The sequence below is a fragment of the Sciurus carolinensis genome, chromosome 6 (assembly GCF_902686445.1).
Source record: "Sciurus carolinensis chromosome 6, mSciCar1.2, whole genome shotgun sequence".
Taxonomy (NCBI): Eukaryota; Metazoa; Chordata; class Mammalia; order Rodentia; family Sciuridae; genus Sciurus; species Sciurus carolinensis.
The window spans coordinates 63,261,340-63,278,614 of record NC_062218.1 but is presented as its reverse complement, the minus strand read 5'-3'; the positions used below and the strand labels follow the sequence as shown (position 1 = coordinate 63,278,614).

Genomic DNA, 17,275 nt, shown 5'->3' with positions numbered 1-17,275 from the left:
AGCTACTCAGAAAGATCACAAATTCAAGTCCAGTCTGGGCAATTTATCAAGTACCTATCTCAAAATAAAAAGGGCCAGGAATATAGTTCGTGATAGCTTTTTGCCATTCCCTAGTACTGGGGGAGAGGATGTGGGGATCTATTAGCCTTAGGAACTCAGAAAAGGGAGAGTTACTTGTCTAAACATAATCACAAAAAGATGTAAACATTGAGGAGAGGGACTGGAGGAAGCTTTTCTTTCACTTTATTTTGTCTCTTTATTTCTGATTGCATACATGTTGTTATTTTAAAAGTTCAGTAGTTGCGGAAGGACTTTTATTTTCTTTGCATCTCTCTTACTTTAAAAACAAAAACAAAAGAATAGGATAAAAGTGGGTTAAAAAATACATGTACAGGGCCTGGGAGATAGCTCAGTTGGTTTAATCCCCAGCACCACAAAAAAAAAAAAAAAAAAAAAAATGTACACTAAAGATTAAGTTTCTATGTATCCCAATTTTATTTTGAAAAAAAAAAAACATTTATGTGATAAAACAGTAAAGTCTCAGAAAAGATTTCTTAGAGTTATAGCCCTAAAATTATATATAATTTTGTATTTTTTCTCACTTGTAAAGTTTAGTACTTAAAAGTTTTTTTCATTTTGTATTCCTTTTAAAATTTTTTGATTGATCTTTATTACTGCTATAAATGCTTGAGAAAGCCTTACTCAGTTTTGCCCAATTTTCCTTCGTTTGTTGGGGGTTCTTTTTATCTCCTATTAGCTGTTGATGATGTATGATTGATAGTGTGTCTCTCTTGAGTAGATGCTGCCCCAAAGTTCATGAGTTCTCTAGTTATGTTTATAATTTTCTTCATGACCTTACATAAATCACTTAAACTCCATGGACATCCTGATCTATAGAATGAGTCTCTGGGGGTTTAGCATTGAATGCAATCCTTAGGGCTCTAGATATTAGCACTTTGGCTAGCTATTCCCTTTGGTGTGCTCTTGGCACCATGTCTCAGCTTGCATTACTGAGAGCAGAGTACTTGGTCCTGAGAGTCAAGGGGATCATTCAACATTTAGACATTTAGACTCTGGGAAGCCTAGGGACATGCTTCGGTAAAGCTAGTGTAGGTCTGAGTTGGGTTTGTACAAGTAGGATTGGAGGGCTCAAGGTCTCTGGTCGAAAACAGGGAGGAAATCTGTAGGAATTTTTGATAGGTCTGCCTCTTGAGGTATCCAGTGAGTAAGAATGAATGATTCCAAGACAAGTGCTACCTGATGTCTAGTAACTTAAAAATAATTTCAGAAGCTAGGTGGTGTGGTGTGAGGAAAGAGCAAGAAACTGGAATAACATGACCTTGGTTTTGATATTGAGTCTGTGTCTTTGATTTCTTGTGTGATTTTAAACTTTTTAAAAATTTAACTTGCTCATTAAAAATGGCAATAATGAAAAAAAAAAAAAGAAAATGGCAATAATGCATGCTTTTCCTATCTTAACAGTATGGTGTGAGGCTGAAGTGAGGTGAACATTGGCAAAAATGCTTTCAAAAAATTAAAATTATTTAGTAGAAAGGTATTTCTAATATTACATAGAAAAATGTTTTTTGTGAAGCCTTCAGAAGATCTTATACTTAGAAAAAGTATAGCATATGCTTTTTCAATCATTTATAGGTCTCTTGTTGCTTAAGATGTGGGGTGCAAGTAATTTTGCTCACATTTTCCGGGCAAAAGAAGCTAAGTAATTTTCCCAAGGATAAAGTGTTACATAGATAAAAACCCAGGCTACTGGTAGGCCAGGCTGCCGGCCACAGCTCCTTCCTTGAGCTCACATTTCAGCGAGGAAGAAAGTAATGTTACGCAAAGGCTTTTCTGTATTAGTTGCGTCAAAGTACCAAGCACCAAGGAAAGCTTTGTGCTTTGACACTTTTGAACTTCAGAGGGCAGAACAGTAATTTGGACTGAAGGCTGGGAACAAGGAAGGTAACCATGGTTTTCTGCTGTCACACGAGGACTGTGAATCGTAAGCATTAGTTTTATGCCCATTTTTTTTTTAAACTTTTCCCCCCTAGAATGTATTTGCTGCAGTTGGAAGAGGTTTATATGTGTATAACCTTCAAATGAAGCGTGTGATTGCCTGCCAGAAAACTGCACATGACTCCAATGTCCTGCACATTGCCAAACTTCCAAACAGGTACAAGTGCCATCTGTTCTGCAGTAGATGAAAGTAAGTCACGGTTCCCAAGGCTGCCAGTGTAATTTCTCAACTGACCAAGTTACCTGGCTCTGTGGCTTAACCTGCTGTGTTCTTTTGGTAATGGAGAATGCCCTATGGCTGTCTCTAAAGAAGAGTTTATTTACAGGAACCAAGGTTCAAGTGAATTACATTGTGTTTCATCCTAAAAAGAGATGATTTAAAATTTGGTTCTTTTTTTTCTTAATAATTGTTTTATTTATTTATTTTTATGCATTGCTAAGGATCAAATCCAGTGCCTCACACATGCTAGGCAAGTGCTCTGCCACTGAGCTACAGTTCCAGCTCCTGGTTCTTTTTTTTTTTTTTTTAAACAAGTTTAAAGACTGTGGCATTTAACAACATACTAATTTTCCTTTTTACATTTTCTATAATCCCACCTTGTTGTTATGTGTTTATGATCAGAATTAAATGGTAGGGAGTGGTTGAGCACTTGCCTAGCACATGTGAGGCACTGGGTTCCATCCTCAGCGCCACATAAAAGTAAAATAAATAATGATTTTGTGTCCATCTACAACTAAAAAAAAAACAAAAAACATTTTAAAAGAGAATTAAGTGGTAGGCTTCTCATTGTCTAAGGCTTTGAAGTGAGGGTTTTCCTTTCAGGGTAGCTATGGCTGCTGAGTTTCTAGGGATGAAATTATGGGAAGGCAATAGCATAATTTTCTATGCAGGATATATTTAAAGTAAGAGGCACCCTGAATACAGATGCTCAGGATATTGTGAAAATGTAATACATAGTTTCCCTGAATGTCTTTTTCACCCATTCTGGGGATCAAACCCAGAGTCTTGCACATGCTAATAAGCAAGTGCTCTATCACTGAACTACATCCCCAGCCCTCCTGAATGCATTTTTTAAATGGACATAATAAATTTATAGCATTGAGTGGATGTCACATAGTATGTGTGCCTTTCCTGGTATTTTTATGAACTCCTGCCAAGAGCTGGAACAAACAAATCCCCCACCAAAACAGTTGAGGGCTCCAGTGATTTTTTTCCATTGTAGATTCAGCATTTGGTCTTCCATGGTGCTTTCTCTCTATTACTGATTTTCTGTTCTGACAGGCAGTTAATCTCATGCTCAGAAGATGGCAGTGTACGCATTTGGGAGTTAAGAGAAAAACAGCAGCTCACAGCTGAACCTGTACCAACAGGTGTGTGTCTTTTCCTGAAAAGATAATCTTCCTCTGTCTCTCCTTTCTCATATGGCAGGCAGAAGAAAGGTGATTGTGCAAAGCCACAGAAATAATAGAATGTACTCTAAACAGGCATTACATGTTTACAGGAAGTATATGCTAATTGGGATCAAGGAGCCACTTCTTAATATTACCCTACAGTAGAACTCCATCTTTATTTTAATTCAACTGGGATTTTAATGTTTTGTGGGCAAACTGTTATTTTCTAGTAGTTAATTTATATTGTCTGTAATTCTGATTGGTGCACAAACAAAATTTTTACCATCAGTTGTCAAACTAAAGTGTTCTTTAGTCTTGAAGCATTATCATTAACTTCAGACTTCACTTACGGAAAAAACACTTTTCTTTGTGATCACCTCATGAGCTCTTGACTTTTTGGTGTTCAGTTTGAAAAATTAAACGCTAGATGTTTGAATGAATTAGTTACCAACACCTGATTAGAAATCAGATACTGGTTCCTGTAGTTTCCTCTGGTTCTTTTGACTTACCTGAGGTCCCAGAGTATTGTGTTTAACACATACTCACACACACACACACACACACACACACACACACACACACTGCTTTTCCTTGCATGTTATTGATTGGTCTGAATTGTGTCCTCTTTTAACTAGACTTTGCCATTCAGGCCTTTTATTTCTCTTTCCTAACCTGTGTTTGTGTGTATATATTAATATACCTTCATCAATGGGTGAGTGGGGGCAATAAAAAGAAATTAGGAACAAACCTTGTCAGTTAAAAAAGATGAAATAAAATAATGAATTTTAAAGACCCTAGTGTAGTGCTTTTATCTGCTTGGTAATGTAAGTGTGGAACATCTTTGCATTTAAATAGTCTCTGTTTTTCTGGTCTAATATTATTATTGTAAGTAAAGCTCAGTAGTTTTTAGAAATGACAACTGATTGAATTTCTTCTTTTTTTTTTTTAGGTTTTTTTAATATGTGGGGATTTGGAAGAGTGAACAAACAAGCCAGCCAACCTGTTAAAAAGCAACAAGAAAATGCCACTTTGTGTTCACTGGAGCTCATTGGCGATTTGATTGGACACTCATCCTCTGTGGAGGTACTGCTTTCGGTAGGGTGCAGTGTCCACTTGGTTCCTTGGTTCTGCCTTGCACCGCTCTTTACATTCACTTTGTCTCAGAAAGACCTGTACTTCCTTCTGTAGGTTTTTGTTATATCTGAACATGGAATAGGATAGGTATGGGTAGTTAATCCTCTTCCTTTACAGAGAGAGGATTTGAACAAACAAGTATTGCTTTTTAGAATGAGCTTGCTCACCATTTGTGAGATAGAGATGGTTGACTAATGAGGGCAATGTGAATAATGTTGAATATAGATGTGTAATAGTAGTTAACACAGTGGGTATAGGGTTTATGGTTAAATGTCTGGAGTTAAGGACTTAGTAGAATCTAATTTCAGGGACCTATCAAATTCAAGAGCAAAGCACTGCTTTCACCTCTCTGATGGATAGTGATTTGTTAGCTTTATAAAACCTTATACCTTGATAATCATTGTGCATATATGAAAATAGTTGAAAATTATAAAAAATGAAATTCTAACTTATGGAAATCCAAACACATTACTGTTTACTACAGGCACAATTGCCTGTAATGGAGGAATAAGATCAGTCAAGATAAGGAGGTAATTGGAACTTGTAACCATAACTACGTAAGCAGAACCCTAAGTAATGAATTTCTTAATTTTTTTTTAATAGCTAGGGAGGAACAAATTAGTTTTCATCCAAATGGACATTCATACTTAGGAGTAGCAATAGCAGCACACTGGCTATTGAGCATTTCCTGCTTATCAGAAATCAATACTTTATCTAAACACTAGAGTTTGCAGAGAAATGTAAAATATAGTCCTTGCCCTCATGGATCTTATATTCTAGTAGACAGGAAGGCTTTGTCTTATCTAGACTGCTTATGATGGACCCAGATGAGTAGTGGACAGTGAATACTCAGGAATTAGAACATTTCTTGCTGAATCCTGTAAATGTTGACACTTGAGCTGAACTCTGAAGGTTAGGTAGGTTTAACCTTATTACTGTGTGCTCCCTCTGCTCTTCTCTACCAGGTAGCTCCGTTTTTAGTTTTTTTGCATTTTGGGGTTTTTTGTTTGTTTTACTTTATTTTTGCTTGGGCATCCATTTGTAGCCTGGGGTGGTGCACGTGGCATGTGGTAGACAAGGGCAAAGATAGCATTTACTTGGTGGCAAGGAGCAGACTGTCTGTGCAGGAGCAGACTGACCGTGCAGGAGCATTGAGTTCCCACAAACAGACACTAGTGTGAGAGGAAGATTGAGAAAGAAGTTCTGGGTCAGGCTGAATAGTGTAGATTTTGTTTTTTAAAGTAGTAGGGACCTGTTAAAGATTTTAAGTGGTGAGGAGACCTTGAAAATGGCACATCTGTCATAATATAAGTCAGTCAGATTCTTAGGAATTTTCCTGAAAGTGTTCATACTTCAGTACTTTTAAAAAGCATCCCTGGCTTCATTGATAAAAATGTAGTGCTCTAAATTCAGTGTAGGTGCTGTCTCCTGAATTTCCTCATCACTTTTATGTTTTGATCCTTGCTTTCTGGGCCACCCCTTTTACCTGTGTACTCAATTCTGTCTTTTCCAGTCTCTTAATGAATTTTGTGCCTATATATTTCCCTCCTCACTCCTATATGTCTGTGAGTTCTCACCTGTGGCCTCGTCCTGCTGTCTTCAGAAATGTATGTTACTTTAGAGAACACTCTCATTCTCTGGTTCCTTAACGTTTGTTCCTCTCCTGTGTTTCATTCTTGCCTTCAAGGACCTCATCCTTTTCATGGGTTCACTTTACCCACCTCCATCCACAGTGTTCATACTGCCTTTTCATCCACATTCCACCGTCCTGTTTTTAGCCTCCAGCCTTTTCCTTCCCTGGACACACCTCTTCCCTTTCCTTGCAGAGTTTTCTCCCTGAAGCTTTCTGTAACTTCAGTTTTATTTTGAATCTCCCCTTTTTTTTAAAGTTTCTGTGGCATGTTATAGTCTGTACTACATTATTTAGTATCCCATTACAGAGTTTTTCTTTTGTGCCCTAATTGTTTCAGCTAAGGTTTGGTTTTCCCAAGTGAATTAGAACTTTCTTGAGGGTAGGAACCATAAACATACCAAAGACACTTAATAAATGCTTGTGGATAGATTGAGTCTATCTACTGTCATAGAGTTGAAGTCAGTGTTTACCATGGGAAATTTGGAATTCAGACACTTTATCAGCAGCCGTTGGTACATAAATAATGATTAAGTAAAGCAGATACAGCAGGACCTGGACCTGAGAGAATCTTAAAATCAATACTTGAAGAATTAGATTATGATAAAGTTAGAAGATACTTTGGGAATTCACTTTAGAAAAATAGCTGTTACTCATAGTTCTGTAGTTGAGCAATATTAATAAAATTCTGACTATTAAAATATTAGTGATTGTAATTGTATATAACTGTTACCAACATTTATAAATGAAATTTCTCATGAAAATCAAAGCACTTTACATTCAAATCCAAGGAAGTCTTAAGGTATATTTTGCACATGCTATTCTTGTATCAGCCTCTTTTCTTCTTAGTTCCTTTAATCAGTTGTTTGAATTTTCTTTACAGATGTTTCTGTACTTTGAAGATCATGGACTTGTGACTTGCTCTGCTGATCATCTCATTATTTTGTGGAAAAATGGAGAGCGAGAATCTGGATTGCGCAGTTTAAAATTATTTCAGAAATTAGAGGAGAATGGTGACTTATACCTCGCTGTCTAGTCTAAGGATCTGGGGATACCTGTGCATGAACTTGAACATCAAATACAGAGTAATACTCTGAAAAATATTAATGTATTGATTACATAAATTTGTATTTTTTTCCCTGTTGATCCACAAAATTCTGCATGTTTGAGTTTTTACACACCTACAAACCAGCAAAAATTTGCTTCTCAGGTATTAGGACACCCACCAAAGAACATACCACAAGTTCTCCATTGGCCTTTTACTGCTGTCAAGGTGGTGAGTGCTATGTTTTGAGTTGCTTAACGTGAACCTTGTGAAATGGTGGAAATAGAGGTAAGAGTAAGTAGTAGTTTTATTTTGGGGTTCCTTTTACAGTTTGTTTAAGAATTCTCATGATAAATATGTCCTTCTCTACAAATTTCCCTGGCCTTTAATAACTATCAGTGTTCTGTTCCTTAACCAAAACAGGAACTACACTGTTCAAGTAGTGGTTTTTTTTTTTTTTTTGGTACCAACTGATTTGCTTAAATTATTAAACAGTTAGTTGTGGCAACTAAAACTCTTACATACTAAAATCCATAGGTGTCTTATGAAGGTGTACTTCTTTCCCAGTGTGAGTTGACCCTGAATATTGTTGACCAGATTAGTACTAGAATAGCAGTTGCCCCTCAGGTGTGCCAAGGATCAGTGCTAGACTAGCAAAGAAGCACAGTGTTTCCAGAATCAGGACTGCAGCTGAAAGTGCCTGATCGACCTGACCTCCGTCTTAATATGAAATGCTCCTTCTATGTGCATTGAGATTGGATCATCTTCATCGCCCCACTAGCCTTGTGACAGAATACACTCTCACTTTTGGTGCCGAAAAATAAAAGTTAAAAGAATTTTCCACAGTAAAAATGTGGTGGGTTTAATTATGAAATTATTCTTAATATGCTGATTAAAGAATCCAAAGAAAGGGCAAGGTGACTGATGATAGGTAGCTGATCCTTCTCAAAGAACACGTCTGCATGTTTGTGTGCTCATTACAGACATACTTCCTAAATGGAATCTTTATAAATTCTTGTTTTTACTGGTCTGAATATTCCCAACCACCCGCAAAGACTGGCAGAGTTAAGGTCATCTAGGTAGACCAATGGCATACATAACATCATAAATGAGGACACCTCATTTGAATTCCATATGTCTTACATAATTTAAGAAAAGATCTTTACTAAGAAGGTAAGGCCTTGGGATAACTAGCTGTGCCTGTTGTCACCACTGAGCAACTTTAAAAACAGTAATTGAGGAGGATGGAGTGAATAAAGGCTTAGATGACTATATGACTACCACTTGAGGAAAGCCAGTTAGTGTTTACAGTCATTATCGCTGCTTGAATTCACAAGAAAAACAACTTTATAGAAAAATACACTAAAACTTAAGCTACTTCTCTTATTCCGTGGAAGAATATAAATGTGAAAATCAATGCTGCCTTTTAACCAACAAAGTGTTGTTAGCAAGGCATATTTGAGGAGTCACACATAGGCAGTTTTAGGGGACTTCATCCTGATGGTGGAACACGGTAGCATCCCTAAACCAGGCAGATGTGCATCAGATTGGGATCACTTTGGTTAGGTTTCTTCAGACTCATTGAAAGCTGTTAATTTTCCTCTATAGACTTTCCCCACTTTACTAACTTACTGTTTGCAAATTTTACATTGGATCATGAGAGTAAAGATCTTTTCTTAAATTATGTAAGACATATGGAATTCAAAGATTTTTAACTTTTATTTCTTAAACTGTTCTGGGAATCTTGAGAGAGTGATCTGTTTAAATGGAGTGGTTGAAACCATACATGAGTTCGGGGATCAAACGGTACCATGAAGAAGTGAATCCCATCTGTGATTATTCTCCAGTTAACTACTTTTCCACCGTGAGAAACTCGCATGTTCAGAATGCAGCCTCCAGCCCAGTGGGAGGACTTGATGGCTTTTATCATGAGAGCCCTGAGGTCAGAGCTGGAGGGCAGCAGCATGATTCTGGTGGGGATTTAAACTCAATTGCTACTCAGTAATTACATGTAGACTATTGCTAAACTTTGAACTTTCAGTTGAGAATAAAATGATAATTCAGGTCAGTATATAATGTGCATTGTTTTTCTATTTCCCAAGCTTAGCTTTTAACACCTGACAACTAAAACTAACACTATGTATTATACCTTGTTGTTTTTAAAATATTTTTTTAATTGTAGATGGACACAATACCTTTATTTTATTTATTTATTTTTATGTGGTGCTGAGGATCAAACCCAGTACCTCACACATGCTAGACAAGCACTCTACTGCTGAGCTACAACCCTGGCCCTTGTCATTTGTTTTTTAAAATACTTTTACCTCAATCTCTGGCTGTATTCACATACCAAAAGTTTCACATCATCTTTTCCATTTGTCTCAAGTGGAATCAGTGCTGATTATGATTGTTCTTTGCCCAGAAGGCTAACCAGTCCTGAACTCTGAGGGCAAGCAAATTTGAAAACCTTAAGTTAGAAGTAAAGAATGCCAGCAAAGCTATGGGATCATTCTGGGTCAAGTAACAATATATGATAACTTTTCCTTCTTCTCACTAGTAGTAGTAATAATGTGACTTTAATTAGTTTTTTTAAAAAAACTACCTGGTACTACATGTATTAGTAAGCAACTGAATATAAGAGGAAATTGTAAGATAGGTTTTACATTATGTGGAAACATATATAAATATATATATATATATATTACCTAAAGGACTATTTCTAATAAACTGACTTCATGAAAGAATGTACTTGTTAACTAGTAACTCAGAAAATTACACTCTAGAGTAATTCTGATAAGGAGCAGAGCTGCCCTGAAGCTTTAGTACCTGGCTGTCTTAAAGCATTTACCATCCACACTAAGGTTTGAATACGAAGTTGATTTGACACAACACTGAGTAAACTGTAATGTTTCATATAGAAGATGTCAGAGACCTGATAAATGTTACTTACCAAGTGGAGCTGACAGTGAGGTGGTCAGGAAAAGATTGTCCTTGCCTCAAACAAGCTTCTGAAGCCTAGTCAAATTACTTAGATCCTTAATATGGGATTCTGGCATCCTGATTTTAATGTGTTCTGAAAACAAAGCGTGTGACTCATGAAATAAAGGACACTAAACCCAAAATTTGAAATTATGAAAAATTTAGGCCAAAGAGGTAAAATAAGAACAGCTGTTGGGAATGAAAAATGGCTGTAGGAATTTAGTTACAAGTACTTCACAAAAACATTTCATCACATTTACATAATGCAGCATTACAATACAAAGCTGGCTGCCATCCTGACCAAGCAAGTTCTCTTATCATCTAACAAAAATAATTTAGATACATTTTGTCACATGGAATTGTCGTATATGTTTCCATTTTTGGTACAAAACATAGAAAAAAACATTGGCACATTAAGTAGTGATAAGTCATTTTTTTTCTTCCCATGTACCAGTTTTGAGTGTTCAAAGTAATTAGTGATTCAATTAATTCAGTCTGTGTTTATACCTCTTAGAATGCAGCATGGAGTACAAAGAAAGAAAAACTAAGACATTTTGCTGAGCTTCTAATGTTCATATACACAGAGAAGTGTTGGCTGGTAAAGAAAGGAAAATCTCAAGTCTGACTTCATGTGAAAAGAGCTGTATAAAAATATGCACTTGTGCTTTAGAAGCTTTTAGCGTACAGTTAATAGCTTAAAATAGTATTTACTGCCTCTCCATATGCCTATTTTGTGGTATATTTACACATCTTGCAATCCCTTTTTTATATCATTAAAGCAAATGGCATGATCTCAAATATAGATAAGTTAAAAATATCTGAACCTTGAAACTTCCCCATCCCCTCCCCAAATATATATGTGTAGGTGGTGCACGGCACGACAAATGCCATGGGCCTAGACCCAGAAAATTTAGTTTGTTTTAATAAAAATTTTTAACAGCAAATGTATATAAATTTTTCTTTTTTAAAAAAAGCTTGTCCAAGGGCATTCAGATTTAATGGCTTTTATATTAATACTCAGTGTAGTGCCGTGTGGCTGCCCCTGTGAGCCGTAAGTAAGGGAAGCTCATGGATTCCCCCCAAGTACAGTGCCACTTCCTCCCCAATCATGGATGGCTTTCTGTTAAGATGAATTCCTTTCACAGGAAGGAGGGTGACACAGGCTGCCGATCCTCATCCAGAGGGGCACACACCAGGCCAAGGCAGCATCCTAACTGGGGTGTCATACCATCAACCCAGAAGATCCACCTAGCCATAAAAGCTGTGAAGCTTTATCAATAATTTGGTCCTAGTTGTTTTGCTCATTTTATGCAGCTTTTTTCTTAGATACCTATTCAGATAAGCTTCTTATGAATCCTTTTCTTGAGGAAAATGGTCAAGCTAACGAATGTTGGTGACTTTTGTAGTCAAGAGATGAGCTGAACACTAGCTAAGCTACTTGGCCACCATCCAGGGGATGGGCTCATAGGTGCCAGGGTCTTTGCTTCTCGTGTCCTGCTAGTTACCGTGAATCAGCTCCACAAGGCTTCACAGGATGATGGCACAGCAAAGAAGTTTGCCAAATATTTGTTCTGTCACTAAGTGATCATTCAAAAGAACATATATATTATTTTCATGGAACATAATTTTCTAAAAATGAAATTTTGGGACTTGCGTGATTCAGGGTCAAATATTAAACATTTGCTCTTTAACCAATACCTGTCATTATAATTGTAAAGGAGAGCCTCTTGTTTATACTACTGTGATTCACAGTGCCCTTTGTAGATCAAGAGGTCCCCTACTCTGGCTTGGCTTTAGCTGTCAGAGGGAAGCCTCAGACTTTTGCACTTTAGGTCATCTAATGTCTTCCAGTGTTTGTAGTTATCCGCCAAGTGCTGCATCAGGGCCGGCAGATGTGCAAAGGCTGCAAGAACATAAAAGAATCAAAAGAAATCTGTTACATTAAGTTGGATTACTGGAGCATTTATTAGGCTGGGGCTCTCTGAGGGAAGTTTGGGATTAGAATTGGAGCCATACCCAAGGTCAGGCCTTAGGCTGCAGATAAACACAAGCATCAGGAGGATAAGCCATTAAGCACTAGTTTCTGAAATACAGACAGATCCTTCTTGGAGAGCTGTTCATCAATGACATTAACCTGTAATGCAGTGTGGATATAATTTTTTTTTTTTTTGCATTCTTTCTGGAGTTTCCTCCAATGAAAGAATAAAACTGCTACATGCTTTGGAAACCTATCCTTTGAGGAGATGAAGGCTTGTTTATCCAGTTGTCACATTCATTGAGTCTTCTGTACTCAAGGCTTTGGACCAGGTGCTGGGGACACAAGGTGCACACCTCCCTGGCCAGAAACAGCTGACAACTAACTTCTGAAAAAAAATTTTTTTAATCTGCCTCTAGGACCAGCCTATGTCACTAAAGATAATCTTCATAAAGTATAACAAAGTGTTCTCTGTAGGTGACGAAGCAGTCACTAACTTACCATCCCACGCATCAAACATGTCTGTTATGAAGTAGTCGATGAAGGAGATCTGGGACTTGGGGATGCTGCAGGTGTTCCGGTCAAACACTGGCATCACCACTGGCAGCCCCTGTCTCTTCTCTTCATCAGTCTGTAAGAAAAACACCACCACACAGGGCCATGGGCACATGAGGAGACTTCACAACAGCATGTTTCTCCAAACAACTCTGTGAATGTGGTGATCATCCACTTTCATACATAAAGAAACAAACTCAGCAAGGTCCTGACCCTAGGTAAGTCGGCCACCACAGAAGCTGAAGTGACTGCACTCAGGGTTCTAACACTCAGAAGTCTCTTATTTTTATGCTATACCACATTTCCTCCTAAAGCATTTTAGGGCTTAGCCCCTTTGTGTGATCTGTTTTCATTATTTGGAAGTCACAACTATTTTCAAAGTCTGACCAATACTGCTAACCATACCACTACTACTAATTGACATTTGTACCAAGAGAACAGAAGCAACAGTGGATAAATCATTCTGACAACTTGACATAAATTGAGGAACTGGCACCAAATGGTATCAACAGCAACAGTCATTGTATTTTAACCGTCACGTGCTTACGATTTTTAAAAAAAAATTTTTTTTCACTGAAGAAATGACCTCTTGAAAGCATTAACAACTACTAATTTTATTAAATCTCACCCTTTTGAGTATATGTCTTTTTTAATACTCTACATGAATGAAATGGGAAGTACACAGAAAGCCCATATGCTACATACCAGCCTGTTTTGATGGTTATCTCCAGGAAAGGCACTTATGCAATTGAGTTGTGAGCTGAACTAGCTACTTTTTTCCATGAAGCACTATTTTTACAGAAGAATGACTGACAGACAAACTGTGATTGTTATGATTTGGGTATTAGCTATGCAGTTCTCTCAAGGTACATGGAAATCTGGGTACTATGCACATTATGGTGTAATGTGTGTAAAGCCATACTTCACTAAGCTGCATAGTAAGATCCACATTTCCTGGTGCTATATTAAGCCAGAAGCCAGCTGATCAGAGGCTGTGTTTGTAACTTTTTTGATTTTTAGGTCACGTTGACTCAGGGAAAATGATGCCTAAGTAGGAAGCTTACATCAGTGAACTTAACAGTGATTCTCTCCCATTCCCCATTCACACACTGAGAATAACTTGGAGTAGGACTTCAAGTCCTCTCTGTGTGGGTTCTAGGAAGCCCATTAATGACCTCCTACCAGAGTTTGGCTCTGCTCACTGGTTTCAGAACAGTTGATCAAGTAGCCTTAAAATATCCAACTGGTGTTCAAGGAGTAATTTGTTTTTTTTCCCCCCTCTCTTCTGGCAAGCTCGGAACTGCCTGTCCTACTTTTCTTCAATTGAGCAGCTCCTACCCAATCTTGCAAGCTACAGTTACCTTACCGGGTTCTCTGTTGGCCATCCTCCTTCCCAGCCCTGCTAGACATTGTCGGCAATTCATTATCCTTCAGTAGTATATTCCAGCCAAACAGATGCCCCAAAATGCATCATTGTGGCTACTTATCTTCTATCATACACGTACACACCAATCCTTAGAAGCTTTTCTCTGGAAGTAGGGCTGTGGTTCAAATGGCACATGAGAGTCTCCTCTTTTCTGAATTTTTCTTAATTCCTCTTTTTACTCCCACAGTGAAGGTGAATTACATATGGCTGCTCTCCTTATATAAAAAATTCTGCATTTCCTATGAATTTTGCATAGAATTCTTTGTTTTTCCAGAAAGTCTTTTTCTATTTCCATATGTACACATTTCTATACCCTTCAGGGGGAAAAGCAGCTCTAATATTACTTCCACAAAACTCACCTTTTATCTGGAAAAAATAGTGAATTTCTGTAGCACTTATTATATATACACTTCCTTTAGATGTTCTTTTTTTTCCCCCCCATGTGGGCCTATATATGTGCACATCCCTCCCTGACTGGACTGTGAGTGACCCATAGCAGGATATGTCTTACTCATGTCTGTGTTCCCAGAATGCACCATGGAGACACTAATAATCTGGTAAATGAATGGGGGATTTCCTAGTTCTTATGGAAATTCAGGATCTGACAATTTGAGGATAAAATTTACTTCCATGGGCTCAGTCTATCCCCCTTCCCCCAGAGGGACTTCTCTTTGGACATTAGTTAGCCCCTTCAGAACCAGAAGTCTATATCAGGGAGAGGAGAACTGCTTCCTTCCAGGGAAGAGTTCAGTAATTGATAAAAAGTTACTCAGCTGGAGGATCCACAGAGTTCTATGGCCTTGGACCCATTCCTAGAAAGTAAGTGCAGCCTCCCTTGAGGCAGCGCACCTGTGCAAAATATTCCTCGGAGATCCTCCCGGCCCATTCAATGCACAAGTCCAAGGGGCGGCATGGGTTGGCCACATCAGCACACTTAATCATCATGCGCTTGATCAGGATTTGATTTTCTGGAAAGTTCTTCCCAGTAGGGTTGCATTCACAGTCGCTGCCCTCAACCTGGAACACATGATCAGATTAGGGCTGATTCACAATGATGGTGAAGTCACAGGTGCCCAACTCACCAAGGCTACTTTGGCATGACTAGGACTCAGCAGTCAAGAATTTTTCTTTCCTTAATTCCATATATAACATGCTGATATAGTCTTAAATACTCAAGTGATATGATCTAGTATTTAAAAAGTGAAAAGTCCCTGTCCTCACCCATCCACCCCTTATTTCCAGTCTTTTAACCAGAGGTAAAGACTACTGGCAATTTTTGTGTCTGACCAATTCAGTATGTAATCTTAAAGAAGGAGGGTTCCCTTACCCCCAGTTTTTCAGAAAATGTGTAAAAGCATAGTTTTCAGTTCTTTAATATGTTAAAGGTGGGAAAATGGCACACACAGGTGACTATTTCTTCATTTATTTTCCTAGTTCCCACTCACCAGCTCCTCCTCTCCTGTACCTTCTGTCCTACCCCTCCCATTTGTTTCATTCTCAAAAGGCAAGTGAATACTTTTGTTTTCTTGGCTGATCTAACTGGGTGGTAGGGAGTGTAAGCCATGTAAATTTAGGGTAGTTGGAGCAAGAGTGAGCCAGAGCAGGAGTACATGTGTTCAGTGACATTTGAAGAGATGGTTGATATGGTTTGAATGTGAGGTGTCCCAAAAAGCAAATGTGTGAGACAAAGTAGGTGGGTTTAGAGGTGAAACAATTGCATTATGAGAGCCTTAACCCAAACAGTGTGTTAATCCCCTAACAGGGATTAACTGGATGGTAACTGTAAGTGGGTAGTGTGTGACTAGAGAAGGTGGGTCCCTGGGGGTGTGCCTTTGGGGTACATATTTTGTCCTTATTGAGAAGAGTCTCAGTGTCTGTCTGTCTCTCTGTCTCTCTCTGTCTCTCTCTCTCTCTCTCTGCTTTCTGATCATCATGTCCTGAGCTGCTTTTCTCTACTACACTCTTCCACCTTGATGTTCTGCCTGGCCTTGAGCCCTAAGGAATGGAGCCAGCCTTTTATGGACTGAGACCTCTGAAACTGTGAACCCACAAATAAACTTTTTCTCCTCTAATTGTTCTTGTTAGGTCTTTTGGTCACAGCAGTAAAAAAAAAAAATCTGACTAAAACAATGGTCATGCACTGATACATACTTAATGGGAGGATATCAGTGGTTCTGAGCCCCACAGCCAGGTCTGAGAGTAGGTGGACATACATGCAGTCACAGGCCAGTTACAGAGCCTGGGAAGCTATTCTCTACTCTCAAAGGCACCATTGATTTAATCATGTGGAAACAGTTAATTAGTTTTCTAGGACTCTGCCAAACTGAGAGACTGTAGGACATTTAGGGAGTTTTCATTTTGTTTTGAGACTGGACTTATTTATTAAAGCATTGATAGACAGAATATTTTCAAAAGATTGTTCCAATTACTGAGCAATGGGAAGATACTGCTTACTATTAGACCCCCACAGTAAAACATAAATCTCAACATAAAGTTGGGTATCTTACTTGGATAGATGACCTTTCCAATTCTAAATTCTATGATTTTTGTGTAGTTTTTACCCTCAAAATCCCTAGATACTTGCTCCCACAAGACCTTGGTGGAAGGGGAGAGTCGTGGCATTGTACTGTGGAGTTCCTGTTGGAAGGGGCTCAATACTGGTGAGATGGACACTGTCCTTCCCCCTCAGTTGGTCATCTGATGTGTTCTACACAGTCTTCTTACTGATCATCATGTTACCTTTAAGATAGCCATTCATCATCCATCCATTTCTCCAACCTCTTCTGCTCCAGAAGTTGAGCAGAATGCTTTTCTACCTTTGCAGGGCTACAAACAGCTTCATGGTTTCAGAGGACAGTTTATTTAATCTTAAACAATAGAAATGTGAACTCTCTGTCCCTCATTCCTAAAACCCATATTTGTAAGGACCTTAAGGCAGGTCCAAGGTACAAAAATAAGCTTAAAAAAGAAAAATAACTGTCCTTTTGTTCTCTAATCCTTCCCATTTTCATTATAGTCTTTGGATACTAGCATGCTTTTAAGATGAGTCACAGGAATACGGTTTTTTAAAATATTCTCCAACTGTGAGCTCTCCTAAGAGCTCCGAGAGCAGAATTAGAAAGA

The 17,275-nt window shown here is 38.2% G+C and overlaps 2 protein-coding genes across 6 annotated transcripts in view; one reads left to right on the top strand and one right to left on the bottom strand.

Moving 5' to 3' along the window:
• The window catches only part of Wdr41 (WD repeat domain 41), a 44,939-nt gene extending 37,617 nt beyond the window's left edge, over positions 1–7,322 (top strand). The window contains exons 10-13 of one of the 2 annotated variants that reach the window (XM_047556863.1): positions 2,052–2,173; positions 3,299–3,387; positions 4,358–4,491; positions 7,056–7,322. In XM_047556863.1, coding sequence (XP_047412819.1) covers positions 2,052–2,173; positions 3,299–3,387; positions 4,358–4,491; positions 7,056–7,208 — 498 coding nt within the window. In that variant the 3' untranslated portion in view covers positions 7,209–7,322. Of the gene's footprint in view, positions 1–2,051; positions 2,174–3,298; positions 3,388–4,357; positions 4,504–7,055 lie in introns of both variants that reach the window. The other variant, XM_047556862.1, reaches the window with a different exon arrangement.
• Positions 7,323–10,339: 3,017 nt separating this feature from the next.
• The window catches only part of Pde8b (phosphodiesterase 8B), a 250,241-nt gene continuing 243,305 nt past the window's right edge, over positions 10,340–17,275 (bottom strand). For all 4 annotated transcript variants that reach the window (XM_047556861.1, XM_047556860.1, XM_047556859.1 and 1 more), the window contains 3 exons: positions 15,002–15,169; positions 12,673–12,802; positions 10,340–12,099 (listed from right to left, as the gene is read on the bottom strand). In XM_047556861.1, coding sequence (XP_047412817.1) covers positions 11,990–12,099; positions 12,673–12,802; positions 15,002–15,169 — 408 coding nt within the window. In that variant the 3' untranslated portion in view covers positions 10,340–11,989. The remainder of the gene's footprint in view (positions 12,100–12,672; positions 12,803–15,001; positions 15,170–17,275) is intronic.